Genomic DNA, 24,168 nt, shown 5'->3' on the forward strand with positions numbered 1-24,168 from the left:
CCCAGACTAGGGCTGACCACCAGTCAGCATTCTAGAAGCTCTCTCTCTCTCGTAATATATCTGAGTTGTCGATCGTGTAACATCAGTTCAGTGCCTGCTGTTCAGCCCGTCTTGTTGACGTCAAGACCAACGCTCTGTACGGACAGAAACCAGTACTATGCTCCCCATTTGCACGCTTTCAAAGAGTGTCAAGTATGATCAATGATAATCTTCAGGAACTGTAGTTTTGTTTTGTTTCTTAGCATCTACTTATACGCTCCATCCAATCCAAGCCAGTTTTATTTTTAATACACAACTAGACATAGACAGATAAACGCCAGTGTAGATACTTCCAAACACTTCCTAGCACCAGCCCCTGCCTGGTATCATCGCCACTAAATGAACGCTCGTCTGGACTTGTCCAGCTTTAAAACAACAACATGGGGAATAAAGCCTGCAGAATATTCCATATAACTCCGCCCCCCTCAATATTAAGGGGCTTGAACCAAAAAGATCACTCGCTGAACTCCATGAATTGGTAGGTGCCGGGGTTTGTTCCTGCTTCCCCCTTTATCACGCTAACCCGTGAGGCCTTCTTGACCAACATGGTCGGATATCTGTGAGAAAATGCAAAAGGAGAGTCGTGAAGATCGTGCGATTTTGTACAGGTAAAAGCACTCTTTTATGTCCTGCCCACCCGATCACGCCTAATCGATGGTCATCCTGCTCGGTAATTGCGGCTTGACATCGTTCATCGAGTAACTAGCCTGGTCCTTGTCCATCTCACGCTGCGGTTTGGTCTCGAGGTGCTGCTTCAGGCCGGCCCCGAAGTTGAACATGCAGATCATGGCGTTGATGATAGTCAGAACGATGAGGATGATGGTCAGGACGGCAAACGTAGTCAGCGACTTCTTCACCGACTTGTAGAAGTCCCTGTGCGTCTCGTCGTAGATTCGGGACAGCTTGAAGATGAAGTAGGCCAGTCCTCCAAGATACAGGATGATGACGGAGATCATGCCCCATTTCCATTCTTTGCGAACGAACACTGCTGCGGCAAGCAAGATTGCGATCGTAACAGGTACCGCTGCCGAGGTCAGACCGAATTCGGCATCCGTCTTGCCTCCGACAATGACAAGGAACTGAATCGTGAATCCGAGGAAAAAGAAGAAATCGAACTTCAAGAGTGCGATGTAGACCTGTAGCAAGTTAGCAACGCAGTTCGCCCGCAATCCAGTGTGTGCGCCCTACCTGATAGTACAAGAACCGCTTCTTCATCCGATAGTCAGCTCCTATGTGCTTCAGGATATCCCAAGCAAATTCTTGGTACAGCTTCCAGGCAATGAAGCCGAGACAGATGCTGGTTACGGCCAGAATAGCAGGAACGGCAACCAGCAGAGGTTTGACGCTGCCCCAAAAGTCTGCTTCCTCCATGGCGTTCTGGTCTTTGAGGATGTCGACCGCCTCTTTGATTTGGTCAATCTGAATAGCTGTGTATACTAGCAGGGCCACGTTTGCGATGCACAAGCCAATAACTTGAATGGTATTCTTCATGCGTAGCGCGTCCCAGCAGAGCAGCAGCACGTAGAGGAAGCCGAAAATGAAGAGGGCCAAGAATGTAGGAATCGTCTTGAGTTGTGATTGAACCTGCTCATCCGCTTTGAATTGAGGCTGGGTCATGTCTTTGAGACTGACTTGGAACTTGGCGAACGTATAACTGCAATCGCGTTAGCCATCAGGAAAATGCTGCGAATGATACCTAGAAAGAACCTACGCTTCAAACACAATGCAGAGAATGGCCTGCAAAAAGGCGACGAGCAAGAAATATCGCGGCCATTTCTTCTGAAATATTTCGCCGGTACCCTTGACTAGGCTGCCGCCACGACTGCGCTTGGCCGACGCAGCCATCCTGGGGAAGGCGTCGTTGTACTGTTGTTGGGCGGGCTGCGCTTGTCCTGGTTGTTGCTGCGCGGGATACTGGGGAAACTGGGAAGGAGCAGAGTACTGCGGATATTGCGCGTACGTGGATTGTTGTTCAGAAAAGCCCGGATCCATCTCGAGGAGAGATAGGCGCGGATTTCGTTCGGTAGCCAGGGCGGGCAATTGTGGGAATTGACTCCTCACGTAAGTTGAGGAGTCCAATCCGATAAATAAAGAAATGCAGGCTCCGGGGCGGATGATTGGACGTCGGGGGACGTTGTCGCCAAAGGTGCGCTGGAAGTCTCGTTGGTTGTTTTGTGTCTCACGTTAGATAAATTAAGGGAACCCAAGTGACTGGCGTGCCGCTATATGAGAGGCTAGGTAGAATGCAGAAGAAGAATGTGACGGATGGTATGCTGCTGCGTGGCGCGTTGGCCAGGCTTCCTTTGACGGAGATATTGTTTTTCGGTAGCAGATATTTTAGGTCAGACAGGAAGGAAAGGACGATGAAAGCAACGACGAGACGAGTAAGTCGACAAGATGGTTCTTGTCGCTGACCCGGTGCTGCGATGCGAATTAATTAGATGGTAGCTGATGGTTGGGTCGGCTGAAACAAGCTGAGGAGTTTGATCCGTAACGAGGGTGTTGCTGCCAGGGGGGGTTCGCCAACTAGCCAGACAAGACACCAAGTGGAAAGTTGGAAGTCCTGCTTCGGGGTTTCTGTTTCTTTTCCTCTCGGGCGTGCGTGTGCGTGTATGAGGTTGATGTGCACACAGTCAATAGAAAGGAATGGGGTCTCTTGGTCTCTTGGGTCTCTTGGCCTCGGTCTTGGAGTGTGTGAGGTGAGGGTGGTCCTTAAGCGAGCGGCAAATCCTATGCAGCGATGGTCGTGTTCTTCCTTATTGGAGAAGGCAGGTATGTATGTACGTCGACGTGCGTGAGGGACGGAGAGACGGAAGGGGGTCGTCTGTCTTTCTCAACGAGGGTGGTGCCAATGTCTATACCCAATTGCGGATGATGCAATTTTGGGGGAAAAAGAGGGAGGGATGGGATAGGTTGGGGAACGAGTCACGAAAGAGCGGACATCAGCCCTTCGAATGAGGCTATGCAAAAGCGTTTTTTAGAAGATAGAGAGAGCTGGGGAATTTCACTAAAACAACAAGCCATTCAGAAGAGGCTGTGAGAGAGAACACCTTGAATGTCACGACTGATGAAGGCATGGGAAAAGGGCTGTGCTGGATTAATGTTACTGCTGGAGGTCTGGAACTGGGCACCGTCAGGGCACTACTGGGCTGCTGCGGACAACAACTGGGCCCGGCGTATCCACTAATTTTCCCCAGGGACTGCCCACGGAACCAAGGGAACGTGGGCTCGTGGGCAGCCCAGTCCTTCCGCTTACGGGCTTGACAGGGGGTGGGAAATAATTATTGGCTCCTGCCTGCCGACCGACCGTGTGAGAAGGACCAGAGCTGGACTGGCCTACTTTCCGGCCCGAAGGCTGGCCATTTGGTGAGAAGAGCAGAAAAGAGCAGTGCCCATGGTCGCCGGGGCAGGCTAGTGAGGCACTGTGCTTCCCCCCGTCCGCACCTCCTGGCAGTTTCAAGATGCATTTTAGTACGCACTCCCGTCCTCACATTGAGACCTGGAACTTGCAGGGGCCAAGAAATTCTTGAGAAGTGGTCGTCAGCTACCATCAGAACACCAAGATTGAAGCTGGAGAGACTCCACTTTCGGCTTCCAACTTTTCCCTCACTTTGCTTATTTTGAGGGTGTCAGGCTCTCCAACTTTTTAGCTGCGATGCGATGCAGTCGTCGGCAGAGAGTTCGAGGTCGTGCTCCTTCACGAGGTACGATGCATGCGGTGGTGGCTTTTTGCCCTGGTTACCCTGGCTTGTTGTCCAGGAGCGAAGAACCCTTGAGAAAAAAAGGCAAACCACCCCCCCTAAGCCCAATCCATCAATGGCTTGTTGTCACATTTACCCGTTCGGGCCCAAGCCATTGTCACGAGTAGAAAGTCCGTCATCTGGCGTGTCCGATAACCCAAACTTTGTCGGTAAAAAGATCCGTGTCTGTACAAGTTCCCTGTTGGCGCGAGCAAGATTGCCGATAATAGCACACAACCTGGATCTCATGTTGCACTCTCTGGTCCTACATGCGTACTATTAAACCCATACCGAAATCATATGGTTATCGCAATGATTGCCGTATATATCGATATGGATCTCCATACGGTTTGATTGCCTCCCATTGATTATGGGACTGATCTGCCTCTCGATTGATGCCTTCGCGCACACGGCATAAACGGCAGCGCATCTTTTTAATCGAAGATCAGCCGGCGTAAGCAGCGCGGTCCCAGTGCCCGCCTGTATCACGGAGAAGCCCCTAGCCCAACTCTTTCTAGGGGCGGTATAGACCGAATAGGGATGTTCCCTGCCCGTGTAGTCGAACCAAGCCGTTTCACTCCCAAGAAGCCGGGTCAGTGAAAACTTCATGAGGAGAGAGATGCCTCTTCCGATACGCGCAGGTGCCGACGTTTTACTGTACTGGTGCCGATTACTACATTTTACAAGTCAAGTAGGTGCAGACACAATTCCCACAGAGACCTCTCAGCAGGGCGAGTCAAGTACAAGCCCTAGGTTATGTATTCTGTTGACTCGTTGTGCGTAGTACCAATGCAATACCAAGAGAAATGTAGGTATCATCTGCAAAGGTCACATAGTCCGCTATTCGTCCAATATTTACTAGCATAATAGCATGGTATTCGCGCCCGCAAAGAGCAAATTCTTGATACGAAATTCGAATATGCACTCGTTGCATCGCATCGCGCCGCATCACACAAGCTGGAGTGACTGACCTAAATTTGGAAATGAGACGTCGTAAGGTGGTGGTGATAAGGAGGCTGATCTAGCGCAAGGAGTGTGTCGTGGTCCCTGCGGGCCATTACCTGGCAACCTAGGCAATGCCAGTTATGCGGCAAAGCATGGCAGCAGTCTTCCTGGGCAGGACAAACACAGCCTCCCGTCAATTGCAGTCTGTCGTTCGTCCGTCACGCCATCGGCAGGCCCTTGGCGAAACTAATCGATCATCAAACAACGCGGCATCAGACTGCTTTTCTCTCGATTATGCGCGGACGCGCAAGGCGCACATGTAGGTTATCCAGAGCTTCTAGAACTTTTCTGTCTAGAACACCTTCTGGCTGAGTAATGAATCAGCCTTTATTGTACGGGTACCTGTATCTTTTAGCTGGGTCGGCAAGTAGCGGTACAGTAGCAGTACTTAAGGGTAGGGTCGTAGGGCCTGCCACTGAGGGAGCTCGGAATTTAGGGGACCTCCTGTAGCCTTTCCACTCAGTAGGTACCTAAGGCAGTCGGCCGGTTGCGGGCTAGTAGGTATGGATGTTCCCCACATCAACCCAACCATTGCAGCCAACGCGTAGGCGCGCGTCCACGATCTGCGGCTACGTCAAACGTCAGCGATTTCAATTCGGCTGTGATGCATTTTTGGTAGCCTTTCGCGATATCCGTCAATCTTCGGCAAGCCCAACGCTGAGGAAAGCATAACCCCATAGCCCAACATGATGGACATCGATGAAGATGACCTTTTGAACAATGTCGCCGCTACTGGCACCATGGACTAGTAAGAAAACCAATCATGTCCAACAAGCAAGCCCTTCATTAGAATTGCGGCTCTGACGTAAATCCACCAGCTCCATGTGGCCAGCATTGTTGCCGCGCATCGTATCACGAATAGAGAAGGTCCGCAATCAACAGGAGAAAGCTCCAGACAGCTTCGTCGCTTGCCAAATTCACTGACATTGACCTGGGCCGCGCTTGCTAGATCGCCCACGATGACTTCCCCATACCGCAGATGCCGTCGGCGCCGGCCGCGACGAATATGACTTCCATGGCGCATCACCCCGCCACCTCGGACACGGAAGACACCGAGAACTTCCTGGCACCGCTGCCATCCTCGCCCACCGAGCCGCCCAGTACCACGTCTTCGCAAGAAACGAACAAGGAAAACACTCCCGCGGCACCACGGGCGACCGCGCCAGCGCAACCAGCCGCCGCCGCCGCCGCCGTCGCGGATCCGCTACCACCCGGCACCTTCCCGCCCCAGGTCACCGCGATGTTGAACGAGATCACGACGACCCTGACGTCCACCTTCCCGACCTACCCGCCGCATTCCATCCAACGGCTTGCTGAGCTGGTACTAACACCGAAACACCACTACAAGTCGCTGCCGACCTATCTTCACGCGCTGGACCGCGTCGTGCACGTCACCTCTGGCCTGAACGTATACCCACTTCCCCGGCAATCCCCGATGCCTCGAGTATATCGCTCCTGCCCAACGGGGCCACGGACGCCATCTTGCCCTCGCCTTGGGCCGCGCCTGGCAGCGACGAGGCCCTCGGCGGGGCCCTACTGACGCCAATCCCCTGGCTGCAGCACGGCTCGCAGGGCCAGGGGGGCTTGTCGCCGACATCGTCGCAGACTGATTCATCGAGTGCCGCAGGAGACCGCGCAAACGATTCCGAGGGAGAGCTCCGGACGGAGAGCACCGAGACCATCGACGGACCGAACGGCATGGGCAGCATCGAGACCGTCACCGTCACCGTCAACGGCGTGTCCTCAATGGGCGCGCGCGTCGGCGTCGGCGTCACCCAAGGGGAACTCCTCCGCCAAGAACAACGCGCAGGCGTAGTGCCCGTGAGTCAACTCGTACCAACCCACCATATCCACCCCGGACAATTCCAACAGCAGCAGAGTACTCAACAGCAGCAACAGCAGCAACAACTGGAGCAGCAAGACCAGGACCAGGACCCGGGCCAGCAGCAGGACCAGGCCGGCGATGGCGCCTCCCCGACCACCACGGCGACCATGGCAGATGACTCCTCGGTGACCGCGGAGAACAACGAGGGCTCCGAGGACGACGGCGCCGAGCCGCCCGTATCTGACCGCTCCGAGGACGAAAGGCCCCATGCCCGAGGCCCCGAGGAGATTGGCGCCGAAGACATGGGCCCGCAGCGCGAAAGCAGTTCCTCGACGAACTATGGCGGTGGCGCCGCTGGCCTGGATATGCACGGAATTGACGTCGAGGCCGCGGTAGGCCGCAAGGCCACCGAGACGCGCACGTCGCCCGACACCGCCTCCACGGCCACCGTCACCCCCGATGCCGAAGACGCAGACAACAAGGCGGGAAAGGACGACGATGAGATGGAGGGCGTCGAGACTGCGGTCGCCGAGAAGGCGCGGTCGTTGACGCCCAAGCGCGAGGCCGAAGACGACCTCGAGGGTACGGGCAAGAAGCTCAAGGAGGACCCCGAGAAGAGCACCGCCTCGCCCAAAGAGGATGATGACCAAATCAAAGTTGATGAGGAGGAAGACGCCGCGAAGGCCAGCGCTTAGGGGTATGTGGCCATTCCGAGTCGACTTCTGGGAAATCAACACTTTTTATGAGTCTTGAATGCAGAATGCTTGTTTGGCACCGCTGAGGAAAGGGGGCGACGTTCGGCGGCACGGCGCGCAAGTGTGTGTGGTATGGGTACTGCGCTTCAGCTGACTGACGGCCGGGGAACGTGAGCTCCAACCCGTGTAAAATTAAGTCTGAATATGGAAAACGATGCGGGATCGCGTTGATTTTGATGAGATACCAATCGAGAATGATAAAACGCCGAGACGCCTGTGTTATGAGTGATTACACAGGTACAAATGCAGCGTACGTGACGAGATCATGCTAAATCAATACTACATAGGTAGCTTAAAAAGTAGTTGCATGCGACGTGCAATAGTCGATACCTCTTACTGCTCAAAAGTTCATGTCACGATCTGGGAAAAGCCAACGGGGCAGAGTGTCATAATCATTATGTATTTACTGTTGATTTCCGGCTAATGCAACAGCTCGTGAACCCATATCTCATAAATATAGGTTACGTTTGACTCCGGAAGAGGCAAAGTCGCCTTAGCTAATTCTGAACAAAGATACATTCCCTGGCCTTCCCTCAATAGCTAAGTCAAATCAAATCAGCAGCCTATTTTCGTGGCAACGCCTCTCGCAATGCAGCCTGCAACAACTGTCTCCTAATTGCACAGAGACCAATGGAAAATGGAACAACTCCCAAGAAATAGAGGCTGCTGGGAATGTTGCTCTCCAGTTGTCTCCTCAGAGCACTGTTCTAATGCTCTCCCTCTTAATCGTGGAGTTCTGGTGCTCATCACGCCCGACGCGGTAGAAGTAGTCGCAGAAATCGGAACATCGCATGTAGCGGAGGAACTCCTCGTCATGGGTGATGATGATGAGCTGGAAGTTGGCCTGTGAGCGACGGTCGTTGATGAGATTATGCAGGGACTCGGCCAAGGCTCGGATATTGTCGCTGTCGAGGTTGGTAGTCGGCTCGTCCAGAGCGATCAGGCCACAGTTGGAGCCAAAGGTCTCGGCGAGCGCAAGGCGGATAATGATGGATGCCAGTACCTTCTGGCCTGCAGAGCATCGGCCGCGCATGTCCATCTCGGTGTCCTGCTTGACCATACAGACCCGATAGTTGTACGAGCGTCGACCCGTCGTGGATTCGTTATCTGAGCGTATAAGAATCGTGTCAATATCCGTACCCTGATACGTTCTCTTCCACAGGTCGCCGGCTATCCGGTTTACGTCGTCCATCTTCAGCGAGTGGTATCGCATGATGGCGGAGTCAAGTGCCTGCCCATAGAGTCCCAGATCCTCAATGGCGGCTTTCGTCGTCTCGACTTTGACGTGCGCCTGCCGGTACCTCCTTGCTGCATGCTGGTACTCCGTTTCCCATTTGGCCATCAGGCGGACCAGCTCGGTATCCTTCATCGTCATCGCTCCGTTTTTGGCACTTTGTTCGGCATTGACCTTATGGCGCTCTGCTTTCATGCGAGCTTCCTCCTGAAGCAGCTGCTCATAATCCTCGGTGACATTGCGGGCCTCCAACTCGGCGATCTCGCTTTTGAGGGTTCCAATTTCACGAAGGCTCCTCCTGTAGTTGAGATTGTCCCGGATATTCTGCTTCTGTCGATCGCTGTTGTTGATCTCTTCCCGGAGTTTGTTGGTGCTCGCAGCAAGCTCCTGCATGTCTTTCTCAATGCGTGCCTCTATTTTCTGGAGGCTATGGATCTCGCGATCAGTTGTCGCAAGGAGCGAAGGTCCACCACGACTAATGTAGTCCCGGACGTCATTCTCGACCAGCTTTAGCTCATTGACAGAGCTTGCGAGTTCATCACGCTCGCCGGCGACCTTCGACTCCTTCTCGTGGCCGCGCTCCATCACATCATTACGAATAGCTCTTGCTTTCGCAATCTCCGGCTCAACCTTCTCCAGGTCCTTGTCAGCTTGAAATATGATCTCCTTCTGGTGAGTCAGATCATCCTTGTGACTTTGGATCTGGTTCTGAAGGTCTTCCCGCCGCTCCAACTGACGCGCAGCGTCGCTGACCTTGTTTACCAAGCCACTCCGGTCTAGTTCGAGGGAGTTGATCGAGTCCCGGATACGCTGCCTTTCTGTTTGAAGGGCAGTCAACTTTTTCTTTACAGATCTCGTCTGTTCTGCGCATGTCTCCTGCAGCTCGCGAATCTCCTCGGGCGTGCGGGTTGCATTGCTTGACTGTTGTTGGGAGAGGATCCTCTCCACTTGGCTTTCGGCTTCTGTGATGTCCTGGTGAGTGCGTGCAATGGTCGAGACAGTTTTGGCCATGGAATCGAGATCTTGACACTCTTCTTGCTTCTCTTTTACAGCTTGATCGAGTTCTTCAAGCGTTCTGAGAATGCCTTCCTCTTTCTCCTTTAGAGCCTGAATCTGCTGTCTCAGCCCGGGCTTCTCGGCTGAGAGGCGAACATATGTGTCGTACTGAGGTCGAACCATGCGCAGGCTTCCGAGCTGCTGCTCGGCAAGGGTCAAATCGTCCTTGGTCTTCTCCTTTCCATTCTCATTCAGGCCGTTCTGTATCTGCTCCATCAGCTTGTCTTTCTCTCCAACCGCACCACCGAAGGCGCGATCGCAGAGTAAACATTTATTTTTCTTGTTCATAGCCTTTTGACACTTGACATAGAACTCTTTCAGATTGTCAAATAACGAAACATCCTTTTCGAGCATAAGGACTGCCTCTTCCTGTTCCTCAATCTCATCGGGCAAATTATCCACATTTGGAGTGTCATCCGGCTTCACTTCACTCAGTGCTTTGCACACTGCGGCCTTACACTTTTCCAGCTGGTCGTTTTGGCTTTTGGATTTCTCTTCGAGGCTTCTCAGGCCGAATTGTGCTTGCTTCAGATGTTGGTCCTGCTCGTCCCTCTTGCGTGTCGCCTCCCCCAGGATCTTGGCTCTGTCTTTCTGGGCACGATGAAACTCCTGCTCGATGGATTCGGGCTTCCAAGAGGAGATGATCATGGAGGATATCTTATCGCCCCATGTGCTGGTGATTGTATCCAGATTCCGCCTCTTCTCGATCAGTTGCTTCTGCCGCAGGCCCAGCTGAGCGCGATCGTCGGCTGATCTTGTGCACTCAACCATCTCACGGCCAAGTCTATCGTTTTCGGCCTCCAACTTGACGAGCTCATCCGATTCGTGACGAATCTTGACGTCGAACTCAGCCGTTTGGAACTCTTCATTGAGCTTCTGGAGCCGTTGCTCGACATCCCGCAACTCGCCGTCCAGAACAGCCTTACGGCCTTCATCGACATTCAGCACATTCAGTTGGGCCTGTAAAGCACCAACCCTCTTCTCGACGTTGCCTATTCTCTGCTTGGCAAACGTACGGTCTCGAATGTAGCCCGCTTTGCGTCCTTCGCATTCACTGATGGCAGCTTGTTTTTTGTCTGCCTCCTCTCTGTTTTCTTTCTGTAGAAATTCAAGCTCGCGTCTCTTGTCGTTGAGGATTTTCTGGATGCGCTCAGAAAATTGATGGGCTTGCTTGTCATTGAGTTGACCGTCGTACCCGCGAATGCCGTGCAGGTTTGCCGCTTGTTGAATCAAGTCTACGCGCACCTCAAGTTGCCTTTCGTATTTATCCTTGTCGGATTGATGCTTTCCCCTTTCGGACTGTTTTGTGCCGAGTGAACGTCGCGACTGTGTCAATTCCTTTTGCAGCTCGGCGTACTGCTCCTTGTTCTCCTCGAGCTCTGTCTCATGCCTTGCCACCTTCTCCTCGAATTGTGTCAGGTTTTCCTCTAGCCATTCATCAGGCTCGCCTAGCTCCTTGATGCTGTCCTTGAGCTCTTGAACCGTGGTCTGGCGGAATCCCAAGTGCGTTCGTTTGGTCCTCAAGTCTTGGATGATTTTGCCAAAGCTATCGGCCTGTTCCCGCTTGGACTGGGCTTTCTCATCGAGTTCTTTCACCCTAGCACCCATTGCTTCGCTGTCCGCACGTAGCTCTTCGATCTCGGCCTGCATTTCTTCCAAACGCCTTTCGCATTCATCTGCTCTCTCTTTATTGTCCTTTTCGGTCGACTCGAGCAGCTTGAACCTGTTCAACTGTTCTCCGTGCTTTTTGCGGATGACCTTCAAGTTATCGATTGCCTTGATATATTTCTGTGCCTCGAAGATCTCATCGAAACGTTTCTTGAGGGCAGAGGGCTCGCTCATAGGCCATAAGGATTCGTCCTGGTGGCAGAAAATGACCGCATCGAGGACAGCGGGAGCAACGTTCAGTGTTTTCGGGACCATCTTGTCGATCTGGGCATTCTTGGACGACGACACTGTTCTCTCCCCATCCCTATTAGTGGTAAACGAGGACTCCAGCGTTTTCTGCGAGCGGGTGGTCTTCTTGACGGTAAGCTGAATTCTACGCGAGACGACATGGTCGGCGTTGGGAGGCGTGCGGAACTTCAATTTGACCTGGGCGAGGACTTCACGCTCGCCGGTTAAATTGGGATCATGAATGAAAGCACCGCCCTTGCTGTTGGGAGGAAGCTCGCCCGTAGTAGCATACTTCAGACACTCGATGATGGTCGTCTTGCCTGAACCGTTGTAGCCGACAATCAGGGTAAGAGGCGTTTGGAATTGAATGGATTGGGGCTCGTCAAATCCGAATGACCGCACGCCCGATACCAATAGCTTCTCTATGCGAGACATGTTGGTCTTTGACAGGGCAAGAGACAAGGTTCACCTCTTTCTGGTCACGAGGGCAGCGTATCGCGGTACTCTGTGCCGATGCAAGTTGGCGCCAGTAATACGACGGGTTTGATGGATTAAAAGCGTAAGTTACGGTACCATCTCTAGAAGGTGCGTACGGAATACATGAGCTGCTTTGTAGATGCCGCGTCCTGCTCCCGCTTGAAGCTTCGGTGTTGTATTCGTGGCGTTCAATGCTGGTCTGGAGTCTGGACTCTGGAGTTCAGATGAGTTCGTTGAACAGGTCACCTCACATAAAGTTGCATTGCAAACGCGTGCTCGGGAATTTTGGGGTGGAAGACGCGACTTCCCTCAGCGCCTTAATGGGCAGGCAACACTGACCAGACCCTAGCAGCAACTTGTCACCCCGCATATCCCGGGCCCGCAGGTCGCTAAAGCAAGCACTTGGCACCTAAAAAAAAGAAAAAAAAAAACACAAAAAGTACCTGCATTCCAGATTTGTGGTTGATAGTAGTATAAACAGGTGACAGGTTGGCAGGCCAGTAGAGCAGGCCAGCCAGCGTCCGTACAACAAACAAAAGATACTATTATTATATATCCTGTATATTTCCCTTTTTGACCGATTCAAGTCGTGTCAACAAATGATAACTGATACAATCTGATGCACAGGCATTTTTAGCCAAGTGTACGCATTTATATATGGGTTGGTTCACTAAGATCCTTCGCCGTGTGCAAGATGTTATATTGTGTTTTTGTATATGCAACGTGCTCTACTGTTCCCTTTTACTGTATCATCCACATGCCTTCCGTACTTATTTTACTCGCATGCAATTCAAGTGATGCCAGTAGACTCATACTACAGGGCCAAGCAAGTCATTTTTCATATTTAAGGGTTTCTTCAAATGTTGGTCCGCCTCTTCAGGTCGAGACTCGGGGTGTTGTTTCTTTTTTTGGGTGGCTGTTAACCGTCAGTCATGGTTTCCATATTCTCATTATATCGAAGCCTTCGAAAGAGCTCCCTGCTGTCTACTCCAGGCCTCGTTTCCTTAGAGGTAGCTCGTCGGCCTCCGTAAAACATCTATGTTGGCGAGCAATGCATGCTAGTCAGCTCAGCCAAATGAAGGTGAGAGTGACTAGTCTACTCAGACAAATAAAACCAAGTGCAGCAACCCCTTTCGTTTAATTGAGGCATGGCGATACCATTTGGAGAATGGTGGCAAGCACCAGACAAAAATTGCTCGCGATGCCAGGCAACATGTGTGGTTCAACATGTAAAGGGTCTTTGGAATCCGTCCCATCGTAGCTTACCGTATCGGAGCCATATTGTATGTAGTTGAGAACTAAGTGTGCCAACCAAAGGTGATGACACCAGAGGCGACACTAATTTAGGTAGGCCTCCTCTTCAAGGAAGACTGCGTATTGTCTAACTCCTCTTGCAGGCCCCAAAGGTACTTAGAGAGTACCGAGTACGTATGCGGCATGCCCGTACGTAGTTGTCTCAGGCTGTGTTTGTAGATATAAGGCTGAGAATCGAAGACGCTCGTGCTGCATCACAGAGCAAACTAGTATAGAGGTCAGAAACAGTGTCTCCTAGCACACACAAAACTGTAGAGTATAGCAGCGGATCTGCATAGGCTGGCCCAGGCTCGTGTATAATGCCACGCTGGTCACCTCGATCAGCATACATGAGCGGGGTTTTTTACGGGTTGTCCCAAACTGCTATCGCGGGTTCTTGGGCACAGAATGGCAAATCCGGTAAAATCTACGGGCGTCGGGGTCTTCTGGCCAACTTGCGCCAAGTTCCGGGAGCGGGCCGCGAGTCTAACGAATGGTTTCCCGCTTTTCACCTCTTCACGATACCACCATGCAACGTATTTTTGGTTCTCAAGTGGCGATAGGATTCGACGCAGCCCAGTTCTCGAGTTTATAGGAAGCACCAGCAATGGAATCGCAGGTTTGCACTCATTCTATCACTGGCAAGATGCATTGCGCGTCCACTGGCGATCCAAAGACAGAAACCCTTGCCAGTTCTGTGATCTGCTGTCCGTGATGTCACATGTGGGGGTCGCTCCCGAATTTCCCGGATCGTCGACAATCTATCACCTGCAGCTTAGCAGAGGTAAGTTGCCCGGCTTGCCGTCGCATATTAGATCCGAGAGTCAGATTTGATAGATTAGGTGCCAACACAGCGGGTACCTGCTATAGATTCACGGCAGTATAAGAGTAAGGAACGCAGGTACGGGTCATGATCTTGAGTGGCATGGTGAACACGCGGTACTAGGTACCAGATGCTTGGATCAGAACTCCTCGCAGTACATGAGCACCAAAGACGAGAGTTGCCTGTTCCTATGCATCGCGACTTTTCCTGCAGTGCAACCCCTTAGCAGACTGGCTGGCCCATGTGACCAAATCAACCTGTTTACAGTGTCTTTTCACGTCATCTGTGTACCTGAAGTCCGCATCTTGTCGGAGCTCGGTATGCTGCCATGTAAGTCGTCCCTGTCAATGAAACAGGGCTCGTGCAGACTCCGAGTCAGGTCTCGAGGTAAACATCCGCTGTCAATATACTGACAGCCGGACCCCTAGTAACGTGTCTTTCTCGAACTATAACGAACTATAAGTATGTAGGGGACTCGCGTCCAGGTAAAAATGGGGTTTGGCATGTTGGAGATAAACAGGAGACTTCTTAAAGCCAGGCGTCGCACCATAGGTTAGGTAGATACATGTACTTGGGTAGGTTAGAGACAAATGCCTTGAGATGTAGGTAGCGCGTAGGTAGTCTTGCAGCACATATAGTCGATATCACTACCATATGCATAGGGGAGCTGAGATTGGACGAAGATCTACCAACCATGCTTGGCTTTGCAGATTGTTCTCATTGCCGGATCAGCCAGATCAATCGTGCATGGTTGGAGGTGGTACAGGTCGGGAAAACCAGACGGGTAGGACGGACGCCCAGAGAGGTGCATACAGCTGCACCACCACCTTCTTTGCTACACTTGCACTGATCAGGGATCTGTCCGTCGTACATGTACTTCACACGCATAGATCTGTGTCTTTATCTTGGATGGGGAAATGTCCCTCCCAGCATATTCTTCCCTCTCAGTATCATCCCGCTCTGCTAATGATATCACAGCTCTCGAGGGGAAATTCCCTTTTGTCTATCGCAGAATTGTCCGCCTCCCCGCCGCGGCCCCCCGCCGACCGACGCCCTGCCCCTTGATCCTAGCACTCAGTTACCCATCCAGACCCATGTGGTCGGGAGATAGCGGATTCGAGTCATTGGCTTGGAGCAAACGCTCCGGCTTCTTCTGGTAAGTCTTTAGGAAACCGTGCGAAATCAATTTTTTCCATCGGCAGTTTTTTTACGGCGACGGAGCCAACTGTATCCAGGGCATTTCGCGCCCCCAAAAATACGAGAGCAGATAGCCTCCAGCCGAAAGAAGAAACGTGCGCAATGCTTGGGATACATAGTAGTAGAATGTCTGACGGAGTGACGTATGCGCAGATTCCTTGGAGCCTCCAATTTCACGTACAGTACCTGGCAGTATCATCAAAAGACCATCCCGCCCATGCCAGCGACAATAATAACAGGGTCCAGCTAGGCCAGGTCATGAGAGCACCCCCGTTCTTATTCTTGCTTTAGGGGATGCAGCAGTCAGTCACAAGCCGATCCTCTGGCTATCGAGAATTCAAGCACATTTGAAAATCCCATCCCATCCCTCCTCTCTCCCCCCCTACTCCACCCTTTTTCTTTGGCATCTCTTTTCTGCTGCCCATTGACTTCCAGGTCCCCTGCAGCAGCTTCGCTCATTCACACAATAATAATCTTTTTCTTTCGAGCCCCAGGGTTTTTTGGTTCGGTCCAGTCGGAAGCATACTTCCAAGCCTGCTCTGCATGTTTTTGGATCGCTAAGAAATGAGAAGGTCTGGAAGCCAGGCGCCCCTTACGTCAACCCCAGTATTTGGTGCATGCAGTGCAGTGCAGTCAGTGCCTGGATACCTTCTCGAGCCGGCCAGACTTCAGAGGAGCCGGTCGATTGCTCTCCCACAATCGCAGCAGAATACCACCGTCAGTTGCGCCGGGTGGATGGAGCGCTGGATTTCCCTGTGAGAAGATTGCCCACACCGTCCCCTCGTTACCGCCAGCAGCGCCGCTGCCATGATGAACCACGGGGCCCCGCCGCCTGCGGGCAGCAGCAATGGCAACAGCAACAACGGCAACATGTTTAGCTTTTCTGCGCCGAATGCGATGAGTGTAAGAGAAAACCAAAACACCTTTAAACCCGTTATCAGATACTTCCCAACCCTAATGTTCCCCTTTTTGCCGTTTGCGCTTTGTCCCTGCCATGGGATACCAATGGGACGCAACGCATGGCTGTCCATGCCTATGCACCACCCAACTCATTCAACGATCCTAACCTAAATAAGCAGTCCAACCCACCACCGCTCCAAATGGCAGCAGCCGACAACTCGAACGACATGATGGACCTGCTCAACAGCCCGATGTATTCGAATTTCGATGCAGCAGCCGGCATCCCAATGAATTTGGACCTCGATCTCGACATGCCGCCGCCTCCACAACCCTCGGCATACGCGCCCAGCTCAGCCAACTCGAACGTGCCCCAGTCCGCCACGGGTCAATCCGAAATGGAGGACAGCCCGGCCGCCCAGTCGAGTAACGGCTTTGGTACACCTGCCGCGCAGTCAAACACCGCTTCTGGGAACAACACACTGACCGAATTCACGAAGCGACGGAATTGGCCCGCCAAGGTCGTCGAGGAATTGAAAGACTTTTTGCAAATCCTGGATTCGCACGGGAGGATTAAATACGTCTCCCCCAGCGTGACGAGCGTGACGGGCTACCAGAGCGAGGACGTTGTCGAATCGTTTCTGAAGGACCTGATTCACCCCGACGATGTTGGCACGTTTACGTCCGAGATGAATGAGTCGATAGCGACCGGCCATCCTCTGCGAATGTTCTATCGCTTAAAGAAGAAGGATGGGCAATATGCCATTTTCGAGTCGGTGGGGCATGCTCACATAGCTTCGGCCAAGTTCGCGCCCAACCCGGACAACCAAACGCCCTTCTGTCAAGCGGTTTTCATCATGTCCCGGCCGTATCCGACACGGAATGCCCAGCTATTAGACTCCTTCCTGGAACACAAGATCGAGAACGAAAGGCTGCGTAGGCGAATCGCCGAGCTGCGTCGGGAGGAGGAAGAAGAAGAGGCATCGCAAAAGAGCTGGTTGGCCGGACAGGAAGCATCGGACATGACACCTTCAGAAGATGTGCAGTCATCCGTCGGCACTTCGTATTACCAGCCCACACAGCCGGATACCAGCTCGATGCCTCCTCCAGAGCGACCCTCTTCTCTGAGCATGTCGCTGACTCGAGAAAATCTGGAAGGTGCTAACGCCGGCAGCCGTTCCGACTCGATCAAGGATAAAATGGCCAGATTCGAAGGGGCGTCGCACACGGATACCATCGAGATGCTGACCGGACTTCGCTACGTCGAAGGGGAACGGAGTCGTGGTATCACTACTGGCAACCACAGCCCAACCCTCATCAGGGGCGATGCTGGGATTGCCATCCCCATTGACAGGGATCCTAGGACAGGCGAGAAGAAGAAGAAGCTCAAGGTTGCGGAGGAATATGTTTGCACTGATTGCGGTTCGTTGCCAGGCTTACTCATAGTACTTTTTGTTCGGCTCGCTGATCTTCTTACTTCTCAGGTACTCTCGACTCGCCCGAATGGCGGAAAGGTCCCAGCGGGCCCAAGACGCTCTGCAATGCTTGTGGCCTGAGGTGGGCCAAGAAGGAGAAGAAGAAGGGCACCAGCAACGGGGCTGGTAAAGAGGCGCCACAGATGCCCGCCGTTGAGTCGCAATGAGAAGCGATGATCCTTCCACACACCGGAGCGACGTAAGACGGTTGCTTGGGGGTTAATGACTATAGATCCTTTTTCAGTTTTCCAGCGCAACAGCCTTTTTCACAGTGCGGGAACTCTGACTTTACAACAGGAAGGGGGTTTACGGGCAAAAAGCCTGGAGTTCAAGGCGCATACAGGGCGAGGGGTGAGGGTTGGTTTGGCCGGCCATATGCTTTGACGGTTTACGACGTTTCAGAGATTTTTGAGATACCTTTGCTGGGTTTGTTCCGTACGATATCTTACGAAGTGCGTGCTGCCCAGCAAATCCGCGTCTTTGCCAGAAAATGTAACGGCGGCTCGCTAGGCAACATGACTTTCGAATTATATATGAATTATCAACTCTGCCATATTGACCAGACTTGTTGGGGATTTCCACACAACGACAACGGGGGACAGTCCCATATGTGATGTTCGTCGTCAGTCACTCAAAAGGGGGTGGTTGACGACCGAGCCTACGGCTCATGGCAGTTACTGCTTTTGTCGAGACCTCGCTCTATATTCCAAGTGTAAGTGCCAAAAGTCAAGGATCGGGGCAGTATCTATTTGGGTTGTTTCCTTGTGTCTAGCCCTCCTGGTATCTTCAGCCAGGATGGCTATCGATCTCAAGTAGATATATATGAACATATATAATTTTATTTATATTTTCTGTATTTCTATGTGCTGTGAGGGTTACATAGATAGGTTGACTTACGAATTGCCTACTTCCATCATTCCGGTATGGCATCTTTCGAATCTTTCAAGCCGAGAGGCACTTTATTGATCGTGCGATCGGGCCCCTGGCGCGGTAGGCCTGGTTTCATTATGGCATCATCGCCCTGGTCCTCTTTCTGCGAGTTGCGATCCGCATCCAGGCCCAAGGGATTCGTCGATTTGCTGGCGATGACTACCTCGCGTGCCTTGCGTTTGTATGTAGTGGCCTGCCTCTCTTCTCAAACCTAGCTGGCGCGCGCATTCTGAAGCCTCCTCCTAAAACAAGCTGCGGCTAGCCCTTTGGCCACCATGGGCGTCGTGAACCATGGCCACAACAGTATTGCCGCAGCTGGGAGCGTTCGGTCCCGCATCCCCGCCGAGCTCCCGGGCCAGGCTCTGGCTCTCTCCACGGGCTCTAAGTGGCTCCTCGTAGGATGATTCACCTACACTTGGTTCATCTGGGCCAAGAAGCTGCCGATCATCTTCCTCTTGAAGCGCCTCACTCGTGGTCTCGCCGTTGAGAGGGCAATTCTTCCCTTCATGGCACTGGTTTTCACGGGTTACTTAATCATCGTTATCAACGTCATGTCGTATTGCCGGCCTTTCTAAAAGTATTGGCAGTTCACCCTGATCCCGGAGGTAGGACTCCATACTTAATCAGGTTCCTAATTGGGTACGGTGACATGCGTTTACTTATTTCCAGACGCAAACAGGTAGATGCCACCCAGACACTCCGGGCTTATACGTCGCTGTTCTGGTAATGAATATAGTTACGGACGCCTGCATCGCAATCATACCCATCGCAGTAAGTTTGGGCTATAGTGTATGTTCACTCGTACCTCGCTCGGTTGACATATATTCTTTTCTTGGTACCCCTATAACAACTCATAAAGCTAACACCACATCTGCAAAGATGTTCCGCCAGGCTCGGATCCACCGGCCCAAGGAAATCGGCATTGATGTGGTGTTATTATGTGCCAGCGTCTTCACTATGGCTGTCTCCATCCTCCGCGTCCGCTACTCCATCAAGTCGGTAAGCAAGAGCGCATATGTGACGACGCTTGGCGTCTGGTCTTCTCTCTGCTGCGGACGACAAACGGAACTGGCGGACTACAAACACAAGCTGGCCAGGTTCCGCCACCCCCGTCATAGGGATATGTGATTCAACAGCGATAATACCACCTTAAACGTGGAAACCTCAAGCACCGATGTTATCAACCCGGCACGAGTCTATACGTTTACTGTTTGAAAGTAGGACATGGTTTTATATAGCCTGTATGAGTCCAATGATGCTCAATATTGGTTGAGGGAATGTAGCATTTAGGTGTAAATTGTGCGAGTCGCCCATACAGGAGAACACCTAATGGGAAGTTAACAGGGCAGAGTAGTGCCCTTACCTACGCACCTTGTTATTCTAGCAGCAATCTAGTGATCTCATCATATTTCCACGTCTGTATCGATGAAACCAGTCGAACGAGTTGCGAAATAGCTAGTAACGAACCCTAGTAACGAACCCTAGTAACAATTTTGCGCCGGGTTGCTACATACCTAATCGTACATGCATAGCAGCTATTCAAATTCCCAAGCTACTAGCTAGGTAAGCCCTCCGCCGAAACCCCTTTTAGAATTACACAGACGAGGGAAAACAAGAGCAACTTGGCCCCCAATAGGAGAACACAAACACCAGCTTTGATGGTCATGGGTTCCGATTAAAGGAAACCAGGAGAGGGGGCAAACCCCGAAGAGAACTCATAGTTTACTCTTGAGCCAGCTCATCACACCACCACCACCATCCTCCGTCGTTTCCGTCTTCCTTTGCCCCCACCAGGGCCACACGGCGGGTTTGTCCGTCTCCCATCTGGCCTCGAACCGCGGCCCCCTCTTCTCGAGGAAGGAGCGGATGCCCTCGCGGGCGTCAGCGCCGCGAAACAGGTCGAAGAAGACGCGGCTCTCGAGGCGCTCGGCCTCCTCGGGCGTCGCGGGGCCGTGGTAGAGCATGTCGCGCATGGCCTTGGTGGCAACGGCGCTCGTGTTGGCGGCGATCTCCTCGGCCAGCCCCAGGGCGCGAGCCAGGACCGCGCCGGGCTCGTCGAGGACCTCGGCGAACAGGTCGCGGACGGCCGGGTCCGAGGCCGGGTAGGTCGCGCCCGTGGTGACGAGGGTGAGGGCCCGGCCGGGCCCCAGCAGCCGCGGCAGGAAGAAAGACGAGCAGCCCTCCATGTTGATGCCGCGCCGCGCGAAGACGAAGCCGATCTTGGCGCCGCCGTGCGTGAGCCGCGCCGCGCACGCCAGCGTCATGGTGATGCCGACGCCCACAGCGTGCCCGTTCAGCGCCGCCACCACGGGCTTCTGGCAGCGGTGGATGGCCAGGCTGACCTGGGCGCCGCCGTCGCGGTGCGCCTCGCGCTGTCTCGCCAGCTCCTCTAGACTAGGCGGAGAGGAAGAAGTCGCAGTGGCCGTCGCCTCCGTGTTCTGAGACGCCCCGTCGAGGTCCATGCCCGGGCAGAAGATGCGGTTCCGCGGGTCGCCGCCCGTGAAGACGATGGCTTTGACGCGGGGGTCGGTGGACAGCAGGTCGAAGGCGGTCACTAGCGACGACACCATGGTGTCGGTAAAGGCATTGTTGGCCTCAGGCCGGTTGAGGATTACGAGGATCACCGGTGTGGGCACGGGGGCTGAGGCCGGGTGGTGGGAGAGTCTGATCTGGGGGAGCGGGTAGTCATTGTAGGAAAGCGGGTGGCTTGGAGATGTCATTTTGTGCAACTTTATGATGGGCAAGTAAGTACTATACGGCACTCCTTATGATAGCTTCAAGGGTTGACTCTTATTGTTTTGATTGTCTCCTGTCGGCACTAGTAACGCCATATACTCAGATTCGCGGTTACGTAGATGGCCCAGTAGAGGCATGTTTGCTTAGTTGACGTCCCAGTTGTGTGGTTGGACATGCGGGGAGATGTAGCCGATGAGTTGGGGTAAGCAGGGTGCCGAGGTTGAACAAAGATGCAGGATTGGGATTGGAGTTGGGATCGGGATTTGGCCTGCATGCCCGCATTATTCTAGAAGACCGTCACTCTTGTTCGAAAAGAGATACTGAGATGCTCGTTTGCTCCACCTCGAGCTCTCTCTGGTTTGCCTGGTATCTGTAGCCGCCCATCAATATCCCTTCGCCCACGCGCGCCAGTAAGAAGGCGGTTCGCAGACAAAAAGAAGGTGGTGTTGGTGTTGGTTGGTTAACTAACTGCATGGCACGATCTGATGCTACTCTATTTTAAGACCACTCCAATCAACTACGGCAGCGAGTCAGTCGGACCAATCATTAGCCGGTGCTTCTAGTGGCAGGGTCGGGTCACATTGCATCCTCACCTATCGATGGATGCACTGCAGCTTCCGAAGGTAAGGTTATTTTCCGTTGCAGAAAGGAACATGACATGCCCGGCATTTTACTCTCGAGTCGCCGCTTCCCGACGCCAAGTCACCACGACCAGCTGACTTGGCCGATTCGATGATTGCCAATCGTTACATATATCGACGATGGTCTGGAAGGAAGGGCTGATTGAACCAAGCCTTGCGCAAACATCATTTGACAGAAGTGCTGAAACTGCGCTGTCAAGTCAGTCGGCCACAAGGGGAGATGGGCATGCTGATCAGGGACGGGACTGCTGCTACTTGTACGGAGTACTGCAGAACCCTTCTGGTGCCCATTGATTGCTTCTGGCCGACTCTTGGAGCTGTCTGTCTTTTGACTGTCCGAAACGATGTCCCCGACTTCCCGCATAAGCTTATATCTCCGCATCGCGCACTTCATCTCATCTTTGGAGGGTCCAGTTTCTTTCTGTATCATTTGACACTGACCAGAAATAGATCCAGATGCGATCGCGGCGACAGACGTGTGGTTTTTGCGAAGAACAAGCAAGAGAGAGCTAGCTGCCAGTTGCGACTTCAGATGCACTTGGGGCTTAAGTTGGGATAGGCCCGGCAATAACGCGCCGGGGCTTGATAGGCTTTTTTGACACAAGCCAAGCGTCGAGACGACTAGGACGGGGTCAGGGGCCCCAGCAACAGCACTGGCCCGGCCAATGGCAGGCCTGGATCTCAGTAAAAGCAAGCACCCCTGTCAACCGCCGTGCCTGATCGATGCTTCAGACGGCACTTCGACAACCCGAAAACATCATGGCGAGTGCCCATTTCGAGCCATCCACCAGGCCGAGACTTGGCAGCCAGCGTGATTCGATACGACTCTGGACAGGCCATGTTTGAGCCAGCTTCCCAAATTCCGTCTCGCTCGCCCGCCCCCAGCACTCCCAGCGGGGCCATGCTCCAAGTGCTCTCTGGGATTTGGGCTTGCCGGGCGCGCTGCAGACACACACTGCCCCGTTCACCGTCTATCGCCGTTCTCTGTGCCATGCTAGTCGTATGTTCGCTCCATGGGCGCCGGATCATCGTGAAACTCTTAACTTTTCTCTCTCTTCTCTCTTCTTCTTCCTTCCTCCTCCCCTCTCTCCCTGCTATCAGCAATACGGTTCACTCGCTCAAGTTTGGCCTCTTCCTTATTCCTTTTTTTTTTTTTTTTTTGACCTCCTACCGATACGACTGAGTCGATTGCGGAGTTTTCCACTACTGCCAACTAATCATTTGGTGATCTATTCTAATTTCCTTGGCTGGCCAATCAATCTTTTTGTATACGCCCCCTCTTGCATCCACGGCGGCTATAAGCACGAGTTCGAAAGATTTCATAAATTCGGCATCAGCATCTATCGTCAGACTTCATTCCCACCCAGACCGAAAAGGCAGGAAAGCAATCTCGCCAACGCAATGGCTTTCACACCCGTCACCCTGTTCTACCTTCTGCTCTCGCTTCTGAGTCTGCAAGTCGCGGCCGAGTCGGTGGATGTTGTGGATGGGTTGGCTGCACGACAAGCACCCGGCGGCGGCGGCGGTGCTGCCCCTGCCGGCGGCCAAGTAGGCGGCTCGGTGCCCACGGTCGTCTCGTGCGCAGAATACTCGCGGATAGCCAACATGACCATCATCGGCAAGAACTCGACCTACCGTGCCGCCTTCTTGCGCTCCGGCCCCTTCGGCACCGACCAGATGTCCGGCATTGTCGACCAAGCCGCTCCTCTCCTGCCGCCCCTGACGCTCGACAAGACTCTCAACCAGCAGTGCGGCAACGCTACCGCCATCGCCCTGGCCGGCGCCGAAGCCAACTTCACCCAGGGCATCGTGGCCGATTTCACCATTGCTGAGGCTCCCGGTATTGGCGTGGAGGGCGTTTCCACCCTGATTATCGTCGCTGTTCTCTCCCTATTCATGGGTACTGTTTGGATGACGATGGAGTAAGCTTACGACGATGTATGCGCGAGCAACATGGAGGGGGATGGAGGGACAGAAGAGTTACCTTGGCCACAGGATTCATGGCCATCATTCGGTGTTGCAAGGCTACGGCTAAGAGCAAGATGGAAGCGGAAAGTGTCGAAGCGCGACCCCAACCCAAACCAAGCCAGGTCGTGTTGGACGCTTTGTGAAGGAGGGGAAACAACTACAATAACCTGATTATACCACT

The 24,168-nt window shown here is 53.1% G+C and overlaps 7 protein-coding genes across 7 annotated transcripts; 4 read left to right on the forward strand and 3 right to left on the reverse strand.

Annotated features, from left to right (window-relative positions):
* Positions 1 to 686: 686 nt before the first annotated feature.
* On the reverse strand, positions 687 to 2,031 carry PG985_012415 (uncharacterized protein; the record flags this gene model as incomplete). Its single annotated transcript, XM_066832181.1, has 3 exons — positions 687 to 1,175; positions 1,228 to 1,693; positions 1,751 to 2,031. The coding sequence occupies 3 exons, from the start codon at positions 2,029 to 2,031 to the stop codon at positions 687 to 689; spliced, it is 1,236 nt and encodes a 411-aa protein (XP_066680231.1).
* Positions 2,032 to 5,470: 3,439 nt separating this feature from the next.
* Positions 5,471 to 7,304, forward strand: PG985_012416 (uncharacterized protein; the record flags this gene model as incomplete). The annotated part of the gene is made up of 4 exons (XM_066832182.1): positions 5,471 to 5,532; positions 5,603 to 5,687; positions 5,734 to 6,228; positions 6,303 to 7,304. 4 exons carry the CDS (start codon positions 5,471 to 5,473, stop codon positions 7,302 to 7,304), a joined length of 1,644 nt encoding a protein of 547 aa, XP_066680232.1.
* A 754-nt stretch (positions 7,305 to 8,058) lies between these two features.
* PG985_012417 (uncharacterized protein) lies at positions 8,059 to 11,985 on the reverse strand (the record flags this gene model as incomplete). Its single annotated transcript, XM_066832183.1, has 1 exon — positions 8,059 to 11,985. The coding sequence occupies one exon, from the start codon at positions 11,983 to 11,985 to the stop codon at positions 8,059 to 8,061; it is 3,927 nt and encodes a 1,308-aa protein (XP_066680233.1).
* A 4,455-nt stretch (positions 11,986 to 16,440) lies between these two features.
* On the forward strand, positions 16,441 to 17,879 carry PG985_012418 (cutinase palindrome-binding protein; the record flags this gene model as incomplete). The annotated part of the gene is made up of 2 exons (XM_066832184.1): positions 16,441 to 17,659; positions 17,722 to 17,879. 2 exons carry the CDS (start codon positions 16,441 to 16,443, stop codon positions 17,877 to 17,879), a joined length of 1,377 nt encoding a protein of 458 aa, XP_066680234.1.
* Positions 17,880 to 19,521: 1,642 nt separating this feature from the next.
* Positions 19,522 to 19,770, forward strand: PG985_012419 (uncharacterized protein; the record flags this gene model as incomplete). The annotated part of the gene is made up of 1 exon (XM_066832185.1): positions 19,522 to 19,770. The coding sequence occupies one exon, from the start codon at positions 19,522 to 19,524 to the stop codon at positions 19,768 to 19,770; it is 249 nt and encodes an 82-aa protein (XP_066680235.1).
* Positions 19,771 to 20,357: 587 nt separating this feature from the next.
* On the reverse strand, positions 20,358 to 21,362 carry PG985_012420 (ClpP/crotonase; the record flags this gene model as incomplete). Its single annotated transcript, XM_066832186.1, has 1 exon — positions 20,358 to 21,362. The coding sequence occupies one exon, from the start codon at positions 21,360 to 21,362 to the stop codon at positions 20,358 to 20,360; it is 1,005 nt and encodes a 334-aa protein (XP_066680236.1).
* A 2,058-nt stretch (positions 21,363 to 23,420) lies between these two features.
* On the forward strand, positions 23,421 to 23,945 carry PG985_012421 (uncharacterized protein; the record flags this gene model as incomplete). Its single annotated transcript, XM_066832187.1, has 1 exon — positions 23,421 to 23,945. One exon carries the CDS (start codon positions 23,421 to 23,423, stop codon positions 23,943 to 23,945), a length of 525 nt encoding a protein of 174 aa, XP_066680237.1.
* Positions 23,946 to 24,168: the final 223 nt, after the last annotated feature.

The sequence above is a fragment of the Apiospora marii genome (genome assembly GCF_038362585.1).
Source record: "Apiospora marii strain CBS 49790 chromosome Unknown utg000009l_segment0_segment0, whole genome shotgun sequence".
Lineage (NCBI taxonomy): Eukaryota > Fungi > Ascomycota > Sordariomycetes > Amphisphaeriales > Apiosporaceae > Apiospora > Apiospora marii.